Source organism: Morchella importuna, assembly GCF_003444635.1.
Source record: "Morchella importuna strain M04M26 chromosome Unknown Morimp01GS009, whole genome shotgun sequence".
Classification (NCBI taxonomy): Eukaryota; Fungi; Ascomycota; class Pezizomycetes; order Pezizales; family Morchellaceae; genus Morchella; species Morchella importuna.
The window spans coordinates 922,697-941,885 of NW_025763406.1; the positions used below are offsets into that span (position 1 = coordinate 922,697).

The window sequence follows — 19,189 nt, forward strand, 5'->3', positions numbered from 1 at the left end:
GCTAACGCCTGATGCGCGTATCAATTGGTGCGAAAGAAACCCTCTGTGTCCGATACTAGAGTACCTAGGTACTCTATTTTCTTGCCCATCCATAGTAAAGACTTTCATGGTCGGTGATCTGGCCACGGGGTTCACACCGTCGAGCAAAAGAAAAAACATACGGACCAGTCCCGACGTTGTTACACACGCAAAACCAAACTGAGTAAGCTCCAGAACCGATTAAAATCCCCATGTCTTTCTTCACTCCGTGAATGACCGTAGAGCACATACTCTTGGTTATATACATGCATGTATTCTCGAATCCAAAAGCACATGTACAATAGCCGGTATTCGATCACTAACACCCCAGTAACAGGGTTCTCGGGAACCCGGGATTTGCGGCTCGGCCTGGACCGACTTGGCACGGAGCATTTGTGCTGCCTTGTGAGCATCAGATACAGAGTCTGGTAGAATTATTGCGAAAGTGGGTTTTCCGTGACCCGATAGTCCTATTGGCCCTTAAAAGGTTTTTTGCTGCGAGCACGGACCAAGAAGTCCACTCTTTTAGGGCCCGTTCGGACAACCTTAGATTATTTCTTCGGGTTATTGGACAGACTGGATTATCAGGTAGCGGAAGTGATAATCATAATACTCATAATAAGTGGATAATCTACATGTCCGGATAATGTTAGCTCTCAGGATATCTGTGTTGTGTGGGAATAATTACCTCCAAAGGTGATTGTTTTCTTGGCGGATCATTGGGATAATCAGGAGTTCCGAATGTTGGATTATTTAATTGCATAAATAGCATAGATTATTGTGATAATCCAAAAGTCGATAATCCGTCAGATTATCGCCAATAATCTAGATTATTGGGTTGTCCGAACGGGCCCTTAGTTCTGACTTTTGCAATAATTCTACCGGATACTGTATGTATGAGGTACATACATGTACAGTCGCAACTCGATATGCCAGATCTCAATACGCCGGATCCCTTGCTATCCCGTACGAAATCCTTCGAATCTTGGCAATCCGGCATATCGAGTTGCGACTGTATATACCACACATAAGCTTCGATCTGCAACTGAAAAGTTTTTCTCCAGCATCTCCGGTGTATAATCACAGATGGCCAATTAGACATATCTCGGTGGGAAGCTGGACAAAGCAGGTAGCTTCTGGATTTATGCGAGTTAGTGCTGTTTAGATACCAGTAGGTACATGTATGTACAGTCGCACCCCCCTATCTCGTAATTCGATATCTCGGATCTCTTGCTGTCTCGTACGAATTTGCGGGACAGGTACTACTCTTCTCCACCAAAAACTATTTGCTGTCTCGTATATTTGCTATCTCGTAGGGGTTTGGCTCCAGAATACGCTAACGACATAACGAGGTGCGACTGTACATGTATTTAGGAGGTAGGTAGCTCACCAGGAAAGTATCGACCTTGATGAAAAGCTTGGGTCCCATGGGTGTGTGTGGTACATATCTCTTCTACTCTACATACAATGTCACAGTAAGCACACACATGGGCTGAAATAACCTTAATCTGGAACGCTACCATGCCACGTTATCGGTAATTAAGATGATGTATGTGCTAGCTTCATCTAAAGCGTTATGTAATACCACTACATGTACTTACGTATTTACACTAGTACCATAACTGACTGACAACTGTAACCCTAAATCATCGTTACATGTATTTACTACATGTAGGCTCACATCGGATATCAGCTTAATTAATATTCCTACGTACTAGTGATCGTTAATATTTACATGTATATGTATCTCACACGCCGATATCTGTATTTATCGTGGCTTGCGCTATTTCCAAGAGCACATGCGGAATATATATTTATACAATATCAGATATGTAGCGGGCCTTGAGTTAATTCCCAACGAGTGCTCACAAAGATTTCGTGGAAATCGCTAGTATATTACGGGTATCGAAACGTATCAACGTTTGTGCGAAGCTAATGCTACATACATATGTACATACATGTACATACATACATGTAGATGTACACATGTAGCTCTAATATTACATGTACATGTATGTATATTTCAATTTAGCCTCATAGACACTTTTAGCAAAAGACACGTAATTATGGTATTCCACCTGCTCTAGATAACACATATCAAATTTTGTCGTGTTTACACTAGGTACTAGGTGCTTATATATCCCCCTCCCTTTTCGTTGATCGCGAAAGAGTTTGGATAGTTTCCCAATAACTAACCAATGGACTAGATCCACCAAGCAGCAGCTGATATCTACCTATTTACGAGTATAAACTCTCCAAGTTGATTGTATTTTCTAAAATACACCGAGAGGTACTGTTTCTCCAGATTAATTTCTCTTCGTCAAACCTCGCACATCCCAAAAATGCAAAATATCGGCAAATTCACTTGGTCCTCTCCACCTAGACCACACAACTATTTTAGCTATTGGCAGTCTAAAATAAAGGAAGATCTGATGAAAGATGGACTCTGGGCTATAATGGTAGGAAGCAGCACTTTTGAGGACTTCTGCAACGACTATACGTCTTATATCGAGGGTACCTCGGATCGGTTTCCTGCTTTGTGTGCTACCTTCGACTTCCCTTACGACTCTGTCTCCTATTCCGACTCCGATTCCGATCACGATCTCGACTCTAATTCCGGCTTAGACTCAGACTCCGACGCTGATTCCGACGCTGATTCCGACGCTGATTCCGACGCTGACTCCGACTCTACGGATACTAATCTCTCGACATCTCCTTCTGAAGCGGGATCCTTTACGGTCTCTGAGCTTCTAGTAGAATTTATCTCGAATTCTAGATCTGAGCTTCTAGAAAAGATGAAACAAGATTGGAAAATATTAAACCGGAATGCTTGTGAAAGGATACTATTTACTATGGATAAAAAGACCAATATTAGATATCAGAGGTTCAGAGACCCTAGGAAGCTTTGGGAAAGGCTTGTTAAGGACAACCCAGAGTGCGGAATCGACAGAAACAGACAATATAGACTAACAAGAATATTATATAATCTCAAGTTAGGTGCCCCAGGGACTGCAAAGGTTTATGTCTCAAAAATCAATTCCTTAGCACATCTATTGGCTAAGTCAGGCAGGCGGGTATCGATGGAAGAAAAGAATTTTATCCTGGTAAGGGGCTTATCAGGGCCCTGGCTGGAAATACAAAATAAAATTAAAAAAAACCTTTGTGCAGATTTCGATTGGTCGGTGAGATGGTTATTTGAATACGAGTCAATCCTGATTAAGAAAAAAATAGAGGCTGAGATCGAACACCAGAAGCAAGAGAAGCTGGCGAAGCTGGCGAAGCAGTCGGAGAAGCACCGAGCTATACTAGAAAGTTCAAATTGGCGGGTTCCAAATCAAAACCCAGAACCTCGCAATAGTACGGGTTAACTGTTATATAGGACATAAGCCGGGGAGTCTGCACCGGTAAGTTTGAGTTAGGCAGTGCATTGATACTGCATGAGACGGTTTTATGGAGCCTAGGTGTACTAGAGAGTGAGGAAGAGTATAGCCTAGCTAGCTATATCTTAGTCAGATGACCGTGCGCATGTCAAATGCGAACTTGCATGAAATAGCTTAGTTAGCATGCCAACATCATTACTATAGAAGTATTGAGTTTTGTACGATTACCTCTTTGTTGCACGTTTTATGTGTGTAAGTGAAAACGTCCTATGGAAAACTAAACTGTTATCGGATCCCAAGTCGTACAAATGGAGTAATAGTGACAGTACAGTTTTAAGGAAGTGCGCAAGTTTAATTAGTATAATAACAAACGATCAATGGATGAGGATCCGGGAGATCTAGAGTGACCACCCCGACTCGTGAAAACGGCAAAATTACAGAAAAAATGATTGACGATTGATTGCAGATCGATAATTCATTGATTAAGTGATTGACAAAATAAAGCACCAACCTCATGTAACACGGAAAATAGCGTTTCGATTTGGTTTTGAAACAAATTAAACCGTACTAGTGGTATTCAGAGCTTTTATGAGTACCTACATTCATGTATTACGCCCTGGAATAAGTTGTATCATAAACCTCCCCGCCTGTCAGCTGCCATCTTACCTCATTTCTTGAAGTTAATTACGTCAGTGATTTCTCTAGCCGTCAAGTCTGTTTTCCCTTTGAGCGCTTTATCTATAACCTACATACATGTAGTGTATATATAGAGCTAGAGATTGGAGTTGAATAGGACGTTCTACATGTATATATTACATGTACATACGTACGTTATACATATATAGAAAAGAAAATATTTGTGTCGAGTGACTTGTTGTGAAGATACATATACATGTAGCCATTAGGAATCCCAGGAGGCTATAATTCTCGCTAAACTTGTAGCGTTAGAACCAAGGCATAGAGGGTGATAACTTTCCAGCTTGCCCGACTGAAAGCGTAAGCTCGTGACTGTTTGAGATTCTGTCTTGGCTTGTATGTGTGCACCCCCCCCCAATTCAACGGCTAGAATGCACCTCTCCTGGTATTGTAAATTGTACTCGTGTGGGGTAGCCGGTAAATAATGTTGCCAGTCGAATGTTGGGGTACATAGAGTATAATCCCCGCGTACTCATACCCAATACTTTGTTGTATCAAGTGACGTGATGCTACTGCATGTAGGCGTACATGTATTCTACATGCCAATTAAAAGGCAGTAGAGCATCGTTAAGAATTTGACGAGTGACTTGACATGATGTCCGCATGGACATGAAACGTCATCTCAGATACAAAAGTCGAATTTTGGGTCTTGCTCCGAAATGATTCTACTACTGGATACATGTCGCTAGCTTCCCCATGTTTCGGACCATACCGCCGGCTAGTTCCCGCCATCTGTAAATCTGATTGGGCCCCCAACATACAGGCTCTTCCCTCTTTTGCGAGTGGCCCAGGCTCTAAAACGTAGGGCCACCCAGAATACCTAAATGGGTTTTGTACCTTGTTGTGACCCAACTTGAAGCTTCTTGCTGCTGTGAGCTTGCGTGGATCATCAGGTGGACTTAGTGCTATGGTATGCTGTCTATTTTATCCCAGTTTTTTTCCCTCTCTTTCCGCCCCACACTTCAGGGGGTTCTTAAAGTCCCGCTCTGCCACTGCTCTTACGATTGAGCTCTACTTTCAGTTGCGATTTCTTCGATCCGTTGAATTGATATCTAGTCGGTACACGAGTGGAGGCTCAATTGTGCGGCGGCAACTGCTATTACGTCATTTCGATTGCCAATTATACTAGGCAACATCGCGTAAATCGTCAACATCGCCAACACAATGACCAGCCAATCCTCTACGGTGGCTGAAAACCGACTGCACGCGTCGATTCAAGACCAGCAAAGCACAACTCTCAACGGAGGAAAGTACGATGGGGGCGTTAGGCCAGGGAAGGTTCCTCCAGTCGGTGCATTTGAGGTTTCTAGGACGATACGAGTGGTCCAGGTTGGAGTAGCAACAATTTATTGCTTACTGGCTGCCGGTGTGGTATTTGGATATGCTGCGCTGAAGCCTGTAATGATTAAAGAAGGGATATATAGGGAACATTGTACGGAGCATGAACTTGCCAAGAATGTTCATGTGTGCTTTGAACAAGAGATTCGGTGGGTAGAATGGTGTCTCCTTGGTATTACTGGAGTTATCGAGGAGACGATATGCTGATGTAGGCGTGATTTAGGCTGAATTTCATGTTTACGGTTGCTGCTGTAGCTACAAATGTCTGTGCCCTGCTTGTTGGCGCAATTCTTGACCAGTATGGTCCCCGTGTTTCTGGCATGATCGGTTCGGTCCTCTTTGCGCTTGGATGTCTTGGGTTTGGGTTTGCCGACAAGATTCATAGTTATAGCGTTGATCGTGAGTTCACTCTGGCCCACTATCACGAGGTAGTCACTAATTGATATGCCTGTAGCTTATCCAATCGCATATTTCCTTCTGGCCGTCGGTGGCCCTTTCATCTTCATCCCGTCTTTCCATCTGTCAAACGCATTTCCGACGCATTCAGGACTTGTTCTGTCAATGTTGACTGGTGCATTCGATTCTTCAAGTGCCATATTCTTACTGTACCGTATTGTCTATGAAAAGACTGGTGGAAGAGTTGGACTTCAGGAATGGTTTTTGGGATATCTCATCGTCCCGGCATTCATCTTCGTGATGCAAGTTCTTGTGATGCCAGTCAGAAGCTATAAGACGGTTGTAGAACTGGTAAGACAAGTTGAGGTTGAAGAAGAATTGGTATGTCAAAGCTTTATGTGCAATAAGTTACTGGCCAGTGTTACTAATGTCTAGTGTCGACAGCTTGAGGAGGAGGACAGTGATTATGAGCAGGACGAAGTTGAAGTCCGAATACGTAGGCAACATCACGAATCTGTTATTGGCGAAATTGATAGTCTACTTGGCGGGAAGAACGCCGCGGAAGAGAGCGAGAGGAGACGAGAAAAAAGACATGAGGGTAGCGGTGTTTGGGGTGCCATGCATGGCCGTCCAGTCACGAAGCAAATAGCTAGTGGGTGGTTTGTGTTGATCGCACTGTTTACTATCATTCAAATGGTATATTCCCATTCCTCTTGGTCGAAGTACAGAATCTAATCCGGTGTAGACTCGAATCAACTACTTCGTAGCTACAATCAGATCACAGTATGAGTTTCTCTTCCACTCTTACTCGAAAGCCGTTGAGATCAACGAATTCTTCGATATCGCACTTCCAGTCGGTGGTGTGCTCGCCGTTCCTTTTATTGGCCTGATCCTAGACAGTTTTTCAACACTCTCGGTCCTGTCTATTCTAGTTACAATGGCCGCCGCAATTGGGGCTCTCGGTTTAGTAGAACGTTCATACATGGCAGCTCTTGCCGGAATAATTGGATTCGTTATTTACCGACCGTTCTATTATACTGCTGTCTCCGACTATACCGCTAAAGTGTTTGGTTTTAAGACGTTTGGAAAAATATATGGTCTAGTCATATGTCTTGCAGGCTTGTTTAATTTCTCGCAAGCTGGGCTGGACGCGTTGACATTTAAGGTGTTCCACAAGGATCCCAGACCAGTAAACTCTGGGCTGCTTGTTGCCGCTGTGGCGATCGGAATAGCGCTTGTCTTATATGTGTGGAGAACCGGAAGGAAAATCAAAAGGTTCAGACTAGGCCTTGAGGCAGAGAGAGCGGAGCCAACTGTGATGCCTGGCGGATCGCTGAACGGTTATGGTGGTGTCTAAATAGGAGAATTGGGGCAGAAAATAGGTACGTTTGTCGTTTTATGAGCGCGGGGACCGGAAGACAAAATTGGGAGTTTGAGCGCATTGCATTTTTGAAAATTTATTTTTTGTATCTTCTGTTATCAAGCATTTTCTGGTTTGTTTTATTTCCATAAAATATACATGTATGCAATAGGTGGAATTTATGCGAATGTACGATTATGACAAGCAAGAAGCAATGAGATTTCCCTTTATTCCTTCTCTTGATTATATCTCCGGTCTGGCCACCATTTTTGTTTATCTTGTGTTGGTAGAATCAAAGACTTCATCTTGACTAAGGAACCTCATAGACAGCAGGGAATCAAATCTTAGCTACATCGCGCCTACATACTTTTATGCCTCATTTATACGCTTTGGTCCCCTGACGTGTTACTAACCCGAGTGTACTCTTACAAGGTGAGTATGAGTACTTCATGATCTGACCTATCTTACACAGTATTCCCGGAACCCATATCAGCTTTCCTCTATGTATCTCGTTCGGTTTGGTTTCCTTCACTCGACGAATCGACGTCTCTCGGTCAAAGTCCTCAGAGGATTTATAGGGTAAATGTAGTCACAGAGGATCCGGGAATGGAGTTAGGGATATATACTGACCGGTCATATTATAGTAGAGGTTCAGTCTAATTGACGTAGTATTAAACACGATTTACATCCACTTATAAACTACTTCATCGGGTGACTGCTCTCAGCTAAAGGTGTGTACATGCGTTCCCGTGTATGTAGCCATCATTGACTAGTCGAATGTGCATTCGATTGTATCATGAAATATCACTCGGCGTAGCACCGCTGCCTAGCGTGGACGGTTTAGCACTTAGACTGCACTAGAGCCCGAGACCCAGGGCACTACATGTGGTTTGCTAAGGACGAATTTAGCCATCTATTCCTAAGATATCTTTCAGTAAGCTTGTATAAGCAACCATTTAATGGGATAGGAGGTTGAAACAACATTTGCTTTCGGCTTGCCCCACCCTAATTACACCCATTATCAAAAGCCGGCAGTCTACTTCACTACCTCTTAACTTCAACTCTACCACCACCACAACCACGCTTTTTCACTAGAACCACCACCGTCCCCTTCACCACTCTTTTGGGCCACCTCGTCCTATACTCTCTATCATTACAACAATTGTAACCGAGCTACCTAAATCGCGCTTCCTTTTATAAGTCGGTCAAGAATCCCCAAAATAGGAATATCAAGTTGTGACCTAAACTTTCTTTCCAAAGTCATAGTTATTCTGAGGGTTCACATACCTTAGTTCTCATAAGCGAATAACATAACAATGTCAATCGTTGCTTCTGAGGACACAGGCCCTCAACCTGTCCGTCGTATATTATTCCCGCCGGCTATCCTTGAGGCAGAATATCTCGGTCCTCTTCAAGAGCAAGATGGCAAGGGATATCCCCGCACATTCGGTTGCTCCTCCATCTTAGGAGGTATTCCAGTCTTTTTGTTTGGTGATGTCTCTGTCAACCTTCCTGGCCAAGAAAAGCCTATCGGTATCGCCACATCTGCCGCATCGATCGGCTCACATCTTGATCCGTTAATTACTCACTGGCCATATCCGAAGAACAGCAGTGCATTCCATAATGTACCAGATTTCATTCCATTCACCGACATAGAAAATGAGCACAACGCCAAGTCGGAGAGTGAGGGTAAAGGACGCGCAGATAGGTTTTATCTTTGGGCTCGTTCTCCGATAGTTGAAATTCCATTCAGTGGCAATTTTGGGGTGATTTTTTTTACAAAAGGAAAAACAAGTGAAGACGTCAGGAAAGGTGATGAATACCATGGAGTTGGTGTTGCGGAAGTTGAAATGAGGTTGATAGGGAAGGGCAAGGGCAAGGGCAAGGGCAGGGTGGAAGAAGGTAGTTTTGAGGTTATGCCTATTGCTAGACGGCATGGTAACCGCATATTCGACGTATGGACCTCCCAATCCTATTATGCGGGAAATAGTCGGGGCACGGTAACTAATTCAAAAAACCTTAGAACACACACCCAAAGTGGGGGGATATTGCCTCGATTATCAAAGGGGGGTATATTTACTTGTTCGGGACCCATAAAGATAAATCAAGCAATAAATATTTCCCAAGTTGTCCAATCTTTCTGTGCCGAGTGCCTCATCAACACAGAGCCTATCTTTCCCCTCAGAATTATACGTTCTGGAACGGCAAGAGTTTTGTTGCTTCCTCAGCTAAACGCAAAGAATCCCTCGAAGTCACGGGACTACAGCCGGTGATGTTTGATCTAAGTTCTGGGACAATATTTCATAGTACTCTGTTCTTCCCTGACGACGATGGAAGATTTATCATGATTGGTTCTGATCTTCTGGACGGAGGGAGGGTGCTTATAACACATTCCAGGAATATATGGGGCCCTTGGGAAGAGAAAGAGCTCCTTATTGACTTGGAAGGTTGCACAGACTTGGAATGTTGCGCAGACAATCGTTCTCCCCAAAGCCACGTCTATGTGCATATTTGGGCAAGTGATCTTGCACGAGGCCAGTTGCTTATAAGTTGGAATCGACAATGGCCTAATGATATTGAAATGGCCAATCTCTGTTTTGAAATGATGGATGATGACAATACAAAAGAGGCTGATTCCATCAATTCCTTCGGACTTCCTGATTCCACCCAAGAAAAGGGTGAAGCAACCCAGAGAGCCATGGATATGCTTCTAGGGGAGAGTACTGCACACTCGCAAGAGTACACCCCAGAGACTAGGAAAAGATTCTTGCAAATGCTCACTCATGACGAAAATGAAACTTGCTCTCATGGCGAGATGCTTGAGGGTCGGCGAAAGGCGCTAGCAAAGTTATCCGGTGAATGTTTGAGGCAGGTTTCCGATGGCCGTGAATCCGTCGAGATAGCGGACTTTGTCAAAGCTTTATATAGCAGGGGAAATACTGTTCTCAGAGGTGATAATAAAAAGATAACTCGGCGAAACACCCCGCACTTCAAAATGGGCGTACTTCCTTCCATAGAAGACTATGCCATAGAGTCAGACGAAGATCCAAATGAATCCATAACGAGCGAATACACGAAGAGCAAGGGCCATTGGTATGGAGCCGAGGAAACATCGAAGATCGACCTCAACGCAGCGTCTGGAGAGCCCGAATTCGAAGGCTGTAAAAGATACAACCAGGAATCTTTATGTATCAGTGATAGAGTGGAGGACAGCAGCTCACCAAAGGAGCGGTCGTGGTACACTGGAGATGTAGACACCAATGATTACAGAAGATATAGCCTTCTTCCGTCCCGGGCAGAATTTTCTGGTGATCTGATTTCAGAGATGGGAATCCCACAAGTTACTGTTACTCAAACGGACGATGATGTGATAACAAGCCTCCAAGGTGCTAGAAGTGACCCTGGTGACGATGATTCCGCTCAGGTTGACGGCAACTACTCCCAAGGTCTTACTTTTGCCGAAGGTCGTCAAGTCAAAGACGGGAATATCAAGAGCCCCGGTCACTTTGGTTCAGTGAAAAGGTTCTTTGGAAAGGTTTTCAAGCCAACCAAAGGACATTGGTCCAGGGACAAAACCTTCCATCAAAGTACCACCTCACTACAAATTCCCAATAAAAAGGGAAAGGGTCTGCACGTGTCTCATTTCCTTCGTGGAGCTAAAAGTATGGTCAGCTTAAAGCGGAGCCCAGTCAACGCTTCGTCGAGTCAGACCGGCTTTCTTCAATCTGGATTATTTGCAGAGAGCGCCGAACCTAGAAGCTGAAATTTTTTTTTTCTTCGACTAAGCTTCTAAACCCTGGATTCTCACCAGGATCAAGCGCTAGTTGTAGTTGGGCCTTCGACGACGTGGGGGTATATGAATATTCTTTTTTTTTTGTTCGTTTTCTTCCTTCCCTCTTATTTGCATGCATGTGCTTACAATTCAGGTTTGGCAATACATGGTCAGCGTTGCGTGCATAAATGCAACATGTGACTATTGAGCCAACCAGGCACATCGGGAGAGGGATTTTCGGTTTTCCAGTTTTCCAGTTTTCCGGTCCTGTTTTTCACTCATTAAAAAAGAATTGTAACGCTTTATTGCAAATTTCTTGGGTTAACTATAGGCCTTGGCTTCTTTTCGCTGTCGGCACCCCCGTTACAGGGTAACATACATGTAATGACTGTCAGCAATCACAAAGCAGTCACAATACAAATTAACCTAATCCTGACATCGAGTGATCCCCCATGATTCTAAAATTGCCACTACCCCCACCATCAACTATCGCCAACACATCAACCCGCCCCTCGCAGAACACATGACACTGAAGATCTATACCTTCAGAGCCCAACGCACACAAACACAGTCATCATCACTAAGCACCCCAGCCCACATTCCCGCACACCACCAAACCACTGCACCTCAAAACAGCTCACAAACCCGAGAAACAGACACTACAGCTAACGTGCGCACGTTTTTATACGTACAACGCATGTGATTCAGAAAGGTGTTATCGGTATTGAAGGAAAGGATGCTAGCCATGTAATACTAGAGCAGGGGCGGGCCGGGCCGGTGGGGTGCATAAAAATAGACCAAGCTTTCATTGGAAGCATATACTAGAAACCCAGCTCAGAAAGGCCATCAAGCGCCATTTCCAACTACTTCATTTTACGTACAAGATAATCCATTTTTTATTTTTTATTTTTTTTAGCTCCACCCCCTCACACTTACACCACCCATCCTCAAGGAGCAGAAATTGTGGGGATTCCCGGGTTCTAGCATGTCGAGTGATATCTAGTGACGGACATCGAGATCTATGTGTATTGGTGCAGTGGATAAGCGCGGCAGCGAGATAAGCGGTGAGTGAGTGGGGAAGCCCGTATCAACTAGTGACGCAGCCCGTTGGTGCGGAATTTTGTGGCTTGATCCGGGGTGGAGCTGAAGCTTGTATCATTGGGTCTGTCGGCGGGAGGTGGTTGGGGGCGGGTGTTCAGGTATTGGTCCGGGCGCGCAGATTTTTGATATGTCCATCCCTGATCGAGAGTAGTACGAGCTGGCGAACTGAAGATCTCCCTTGAGCATATTTCGGGTACGCCGTAATACCTGTACATAGTACATACTCGGGGCAGGCAAAAAGTACCGGACAATGCAAGTTTTGTCTCTGGGCTTTTTTTGCAGTAGTTCAAGCCTAGCACGCGCGCCCATTGGTGAACCAAAAACCTGCATTCTCCGGTACTTTTTACCTGCCCCGAGTACATTCATACGTAGAAAACCATTGAGGATGCAGGCGTTGTGATGGTTTCAGAAACCGACTTACCAGTTTCTGAGCGTGAGCACACGACCCATACATCTTGAGGTTACTAGGCACACATATGGATAGTGTCGGCATTCAAAGGGACGAATCTGTCTCAGTACTAGGATGATGAGGTTTGCTGTCTGCACCCCACTTTTCAACGTAGATCAAAGTAGATCCCCGGTTTTCAATCCGTAAAGCCTGTGAAAGTGGAATCTAACCATTGGTCATATACAAACAGTGACTGAGTTCAGGCTATATGGTTCCCATTGCATTCGGCCCCTTACTGCCCGACAGCAAAGCAGCAGCCACTTCGGAGATCCCGGGTTTGTCCCCCACCCAGTCATACTATTGATGCTCGGTGAATGAAATCCGGTCCAGGTACCACATACACATATACATAGCTTCGTACCACGATGCAAATGCAGCTCCCCCTCGGGCCTCGGCCATGCAGGGGAAAGGTTTTGATACCCGGTGCTTAACTGGTCCTGGTCCACGTCATTCTAGATCTGATCTCAATAGTTATTTATCGTGCCCTTATCTACGACCCCCGAGGGATTCGGGAGGTTTCTAAAGCTCCTCTGGTCAGAATAGAAGATACGTGCTACCCGCGGGTTGATTGAACTTGATTACTGCAGTTTTTATTGCCATATATTTGGAAATATCACTCGGTTGTTTGGCAAACCCCTTGGTATAGTCAGTAATTAGTGATCTCGATTCATTTGTGTCTATAGTTCCGGTCTAGGAAAGAAAAACCTTCTCTGAAACAGTGGTACGTATGGGATCTAGTTTTTCTCGACATATATCCGGCCGCAGCTTGATAAGAAGGGAGTAGGTGTAACGTGTAGGTGCTCAAGGGGAGTGATGAGAATTTGTGTTTATGCAACCTTCCATTCTTCCTTTTGATTTCTTCCGACTAGACGATAGTGCTTGGTTATCGGTTTGAATCGAGAGTAGCCCCTGATAAATATCCCTTGATTAGGTAGGCACCTAGATGGAATAAGCTTAAAGCTATTTATGATTGATGCGGAAGCTCAAAACAATCAATAATTAATAACATGCATAAAGTACATACTTACAACCATGTAATCAATGCCATCAATTGCCTCTCCAGGCCAATCAGAGCCCCCCGGAGAAGATATTTTTTTTGTTTCGAGCTTTGACGGTTTACATTCCGTGAATCCGAAAACTCGTTCACACTCTCTGTCTCTCCCTCTCGCTTGCAAAGAAAGTGATATCTCTCCACTCTCATGCGGGACCCCTAGCTGGATAGCCCACACCCACTTCCGGTTAGGGAGAGTCAATCGGGAGGGAGAAAGAGAGAGAGGAACAGGTATGTATATCACTCCAAACAGACGGTTGAAGTTAGATCAATCATACTTTGGCGGGTTCCTCGGTTACAGCACAGGAACGGACAGCCGCCCACCACCACCATTACGACCACACACGATATTCATTGGTAGGCAGAATAGCTGGTTGTTTTGTAGAGTTGTGTGGGCGGATGGTCGATCCCTTGTGGACTTGTAGTTCGGTTAGATGTAGTTATGTAACGCCGTGACAGAGCTGGCGTCAGGCAGGCTCTTCGCTTAGTGGTTGCCCTTTCCCAGACCGGAAACCCGGACGATAATGAAATAAAACCTAACCCTATTTCAATAGTAAACGGCCACAGTGATCATTCGTAATGTTCTAGCACTTAAGCGATCCACATCCAGGATACTCGGGACCTGAACCTCGCTTAACGCAGGGTGGTGTGTGGAGAGAGAACTGTGAGAGGAGAGAGTGGGAAAGGAAGGGGTTGTGTATTGATGGACACGGGCGATAAATAAATAACGGCAGTCGAGACAATGCGACCCGAACGAAAACTGTGTACAGCTGCGTGTCAAGCCAGATCGGTTTTGTGGGAGTATATAGTGGTGGTTCTCGTAGCTTTAGTGACTTGGAAAAAAAAAGAAGAAATCTAGTCACAAAAACCCCCACTCCGGAAAAGAAGGAAAAAAGAAACACCGTGCTTCGGCTTCAGGAAGGACCAGGATTCGAAGGGCACTAAGCAGTCAACTGAAAACCCATATACACGTACCTTAGGCCGGCCACGGCTATATCATACTTCTATACTATTTACCTTTCAAATTGCACACCCCAAGGTCGATACTTCCCACTGAGTTACAGTCGATTTGAGCAACCATTTACTTCATCTCACAAAACCAGCGACAGATCCCCAAATCTACAACAGATATCCACCCATGTCTGCCGCAGTGTCAATCGACCAACTCCCCGTCGACATTCTCGTTTCCATCCTAAAATCTCTCGACTCTTTCTCTACCCTCCACTCCGCCCTCCTGTCTTCCAGAGCATTCAACAACACATGGAAGCACAACGAATACGGCATCTGCCAGTCCATCACACGAAGGCTGATCCGACCAGAGGCCTGGAATGATGCTCTACGGCTGATGCGATACCACCTAGCATCCCCAGGGAACAGCTTAATAGGCAGAACCCAAGCTGCACAGCTGGTCCTCAATAAACGAAAGATCGATGTCTGCCGTGACGCTGTCATCTCTAATGCCTTCAGCAATGTCCCCAACTCGCTCATGTTCGGCGCCCCTCTTCTCGTGGATATGGTACCCGGAGGAAGCCGGTTCGAGGTGGCATTCTATCGGTGCTGGTGGTATAGCGTCAAGTTTTTTGACAGGGAGAACGGGGACGAGGCCTTCAACCCCGGCGATTCGTTTGAGAAAAAGACGGCATGTCTAAGAGATTTGGAGAACGAGAGTGTGTTGGACATGGAGCAGTTGTTTCATATATTCACGGACCCGACATTGGAGATGCCGATTCCGTGGGTGGTAAAGGGCTCCGTGAGTCAGTCGAGGTTTTCGGACGTGCTTTGGCAGTTGAGGGTGAAGGTGGAAGGGTATTGGAGGAAGAAGTGTGGAATTTAAAGTGGGGGGATGAATCGACAATTTTGAGATGTTATAATTATTGTTTTATACATCAAATGTCTACCCAAAAACGCTATCAATACCGAGTAGTAAATTTAGTATAATTTCATCTGACAGATACAGAGTGACCTACTATTACTAGCTGAATGTTCTCTTCGCATAACACTACGGCCATACAGATGGAGACCGGTCGTCCATCGGGTATAAATAAGTTAACCGAGTGGGTCTATCTAATATTTATCTGTTTCAGCTTGGAGCCGATGATGCAGGACTAAAGAATTGTCTCACTAGTACTTGCCGGATCTTACACTGTTCAGCTTTGAACCTCAACCAATAAGGCGACTGTGACGGCAGTTTGGCCCCTACACAACCGAACCAGTCGAGTGATAGATCATGATCCTTGGTAAGACAAACTAGGACAAACATGGTTAGATAGATCTGGTTCAAGAAGCCTTTTCAGTGGGAGGCACTTTCCACGGAGATAGGCAGAGCGAAACACCAACCAACCAAGGTGCAAACCCGCCAAATAAGTGTCTCAACCTTGCTCAATTTTGTCTGTGAGTTCGGTAAACAGACAAAGGTACCCAAATATGGCGATGATGATTGATTGATAGGGCTCTGTGAAATCACTAAGGTCCTCGTTGGTAGGGAGCTCGAGAGAAAAAGCCAGGGGGAAACAATAGAGAGGTCTCGCGCTCGGGGTGTTAGTTTTACTGTTCCATAACTCTTTTGACAAGCCACCTGGTCCGTGCACTGACTGTCTACGCGGTATCTCGGTTGGAATGGTGGTTAGATGTCACAAGCTCAATACTGCAGTACATTTAGGTTCTTACAAATGTGTAGTATAGGATGTACATACATAATATGTATACCACGCCCTGTCTTGAGCAAATCTAAGTTACGTGACATTACATGTATGTATATCCAGGGGCGAGCTCGCGAGCTCGACCGAATGAGTGGCTCAACAACTCTTGGATGCTTGGATCGACAACTGGAGATCCAGGGCAAATAGTAGCTTCTATATATCTGTTTGTGCTATATATATATGTACATATATATGCGCATGTCTCACTGTTATTAATTGCCATCCCCCCGGTTGTGTTGGTTGATTGCAAATCTTGCCAGAACAGCTAACCGCCTATCAAAGCAACCGAGTGCTCACCCACGATCCTGGTCTTTTTTCAAATTCACTAGTCGGGCTCCAAAGGAACCAATAAATTCATAACAACGTCTTCTCCTTTTTATTTTCATCTCCCCATCACCGCGTCCCAACTCCTAAGAATGCTATGTATGTATGCTAATGCTTAAACAAAGAAAGAAAGAAACAAAAAAACAATGTCGCGATCATAATACAGGAGAGAGGCGTAAAACCAGTTATGCCATCCCAAACATAAAAAAACCAAATAAAAAAAATATCGTAAAATGTACTGATCGTTATAGATAAACAGAAACTCATAACAGAAGAAACAAAAGAAGGCATCATTGTCATAGAGATATAAACAAGATATCATAAGAAAGGGAATATAAAAATTCACAAAAGAAAGAAGTTATAAACAAAGCAAGGAGCATCTAAAGTCTGAACTTTGCACTCCTCACCAATCTCTGCGACCCACGGGCCACCATCTCAATGTCCATGCAAGACGAATACCACTCCTTAGCGACCTTTGGGTCCGGGTTCTCAGGTCCGAGGTGCTCGGAGTAATCCCAAGCCCAGTAAACCGTGTAGAGCGAGCCGGCCTTGACATTCTTTGGGATCGTAAATGTGCTCGCACAAGGCAACCCGTCGGGCGTTTGCTGATGCCTCAAAATCCCTTCTGGGGTCCTCCCCGCCGGGTCATTGAACTTCTCGACACAAGTTCCATCGTCGAAAGGAGCAGTGCTCAGAAGGCATCCCCTTCCATCCCCGCCAGTGCAGTCGCTGGTCCACTGCATAACATCGGCGAGCTTCTCGTCCACCTTTGGTTGCGAGGTCCCATACCAGTATACAGTGCCTGAACTGAGCTGGCCTACGGCTGGCAGTGTGACGTGGCCGTTCTCGGTGTAGTTTCCCTGGACGATGTCGCCTGGGCTGGCTTTCAGGCGGACGAAAGCAGCGTCTTGGGTTTGAGTTCGCTGCTGTGGCATGCACGCGAAAGCAGTGTCCGGGAACAGGATGGTGTTACTGGCGAGGGCATCGACGCGGGCTGGGTAGGCACGGATGTACCCCAGGCCAGGATGGGGAGTGGTGGGGTCCCTGAGGACTCTGCTGACGTTCTGGATTGGGCCGACTACCTCAAGACTTTGGACCTGTAAAATAGGTTAGTATCATGCAGTATTGATGAAGATGGAGGAATAGGCTTACCCAGCTGTGGCATTGGACGCTGGTTGCCAAAGTGGCAATGATAGTGGTGATGCAAGCTGAGAACTTCATTTTTGCGTTTTTTTATATGGTTTTTTAATAATACAATCCAAGTATTCGTAAAAGTGATTCGTTTCGTAAGGTTGTAAAAGAAGAATCGTTAAAAACCGAAGGAAATAAAACAAAGAGAAAAAAGGATCTATCAAAGATCTTCGACCAGCGTGTGAAGCGAAAAGAGAAAGGAAAGAAAAGACCTGACTGTTGTGAGTTGCTTGTGTGTGATGATGAATAAAAAAAAGCTGTATAGAGGGGTGGAAATCAAGTATATATACTTATATCACACCAGAAGGTATTCACAATGAGAAGAGCGAATATACACATGCGGCCTAACCCATTTGGCCCGTTTCAATCTCGATAGGCCAGCAGAAAATAGACACACCCGATACCATTACTATGTTTCGCCCGTCGATCACGGAGAATTAACCTCGATACCCTATATCCAAGACATTCTGCTTCAGCAATACGATTGGCCAGGACGATATCGACTAGAGATCTTCGGGAAAGGCTCGAACTGAGCGAGAATGACGATCCTCTTGTTTTACAACAGCTCTCAGTGAACGGGCAGGGAACCTGTGAAGAATTGAGACTGTCTTGTGCTCCATGAGCCGCCAACGGTTGCGGGTAATGAGTGAATGATGGTAGTCAATGCACCCTCCCCCGTCCCGTGAGGTACGTCCATAGCTAGGGTTGGGGGTATCATGTGGTCCGCGCTTCAATCACCACACACCGCTGCCGTGTCCAGAAACAACGTCGTCGCCAGAGAAACAATATTGCATTAATAATAAACATCAACCAAACCATTTTGGATCTCTGAAACGACATCATGAGGGGCCATCTCGAATCGCTAAAGAATCTGCATCCAGCCAGGCCCTGTACCTCTCTCTTCTCTTCCTCTTTCCCTTTCCCTTTCCCCGCAAACCCTGAGTTTGCCTTTGGCCCTGGTAAGAAATGTTGCCGATATGGCCAAATACTAGGACAGGGTCGACTGTGAATAAACACGCTCATTTGCTCTTCCCGGTATTTTCCTCCCAGGTTTCCGCAAGGCGCGCGGCGCGTGTAACAATACTACTACAGGCTTCCCGACCCACTGGATACAGCATCGTAGCAGGCACCTAGGAGGTGCGAAGCGGAGGTTTCTATTTTTCTGATTAACTGAGAGAGAGACAGAGGGCGAGGAGAGACAGAGACAGAGAGGAGATGCACGTCAAGGGGATCTGCGACAACACCTCATCTCGTACCTTGCATGGTGAAACTTTTCCCTTTTGAGGCGGCTCCCCTTGGCACTCATGAAACGGCGGGGAGCACAGCCTCATGAATCTTATAGCCTCAAGGTTTCTCCACGCGCCGCCACAGGGTGAGGCGGACACGCGAGAGAAGAGGCGATAACCTGGTAGTGA

The 19,189-nt window shown here is 45.3% G+C and overlaps 6 protein-coding genes across 6 annotated transcripts; 4 read left to right on the plus strand and 2 right to left on the minus strand.

Annotated features, from left to right (window-relative positions):
• Positions 1-2,360: 2,360 nt before the first annotated feature.
• LAJ45_04018 (uncharacterized protein) lies at positions 2,361-3,386 on the plus strand (the record flags this gene model as incomplete). The annotated part of the gene is made up of 1 exon (XM_046113600.1): positions 2,361-3,386. The coding sequence occupies one exon, from the start codon at positions 2,361-2,363 to the stop codon at positions 3,384-3,386; it is 1,026 nt and encodes a 341-aa protein (XP_045973329.1).
• A 1,872-nt stretch (positions 3,387-5,258) lies between these two features.
• LAJ45_04019 (uncharacterized protein) lies at positions 5,259-7,536 on the plus strand (the record flags this gene model as incomplete). The annotated part of the gene is made up of 8 exons (XM_046113601.1): positions 5,259-5,581; positions 5,656-5,730; positions 5,818-5,831; positions 5,887-6,209; positions 6,273-6,524; positions 6,574-7,103; positions 7,190-7,210; positions 7,515-7,536. The coding sequence occupies 8 exons, from the start codon at positions 5,259-5,261 to the stop codon at positions 7,534-7,536; spliced, it is 1,560 nt and encodes a 519-aa protein (XP_045973330.1).
• A 968-nt stretch (positions 7,537-8,504) lies between these two features.
• Positions 8,505-10,951, plus strand: LAJ45_04020 (uncharacterized protein; the record flags this gene model as incomplete). Its single annotated transcript, XM_046113602.1, has 3 exons — positions 8,505-9,143; positions 9,212-9,258; positions 9,355-10,951. The coding sequence occupies 3 exons, from the start codon at positions 8,505-8,507 to the stop codon at positions 10,949-10,951; spliced, it is 2,283 nt and encodes a 760-aa protein (XP_045973331.1).
• A 1,100-nt stretch (positions 10,952-12,051) lies between these two features.
• Positions 12,052-12,511, minus strand: LAJ45_04021 (uncharacterized protein; the record flags this gene model as incomplete). The annotated part of the gene is made up of 2 exons (XM_046113603.1): positions 12,052-12,226; positions 12,483-12,511. 2 exons carry the CDS (start codon positions 12,509-12,511, stop codon positions 12,052-12,054), a joined length of 204 nt encoding a protein of 67 aa, XP_045973332.1.
• A 2,187-nt stretch (positions 12,512-14,698) lies between these two features.
• LAJ45_04022 (uncharacterized protein) lies at positions 14,699-15,394 on the plus strand (the record flags this gene model as incomplete). Its single annotated transcript, XM_046113604.1, has 1 exon — positions 14,699-15,394. The coding sequence occupies one exon, from the start codon at positions 14,699-14,701 to the stop codon at positions 15,392-15,394; it is 696 nt and encodes a 231-aa protein (XP_045973333.1).
• A 1,569-nt stretch (positions 15,395-16,963) lies between these two features.
• On the minus strand, positions 16,964-17,804 carry LAJ45_04023 (uncharacterized protein; the record flags this gene model as incomplete). The annotated part of the gene is made up of 2 exons (XM_046113605.1): positions 16,964-17,680; positions 17,736-17,804. 2 exons carry the CDS (start codon positions 17,802-17,804, stop codon positions 16,964-16,966), a joined length of 786 nt encoding a protein of 261 aa, XP_045973334.1.
• Positions 17,805-19,189: the final 1,385 nt, after the last annotated feature.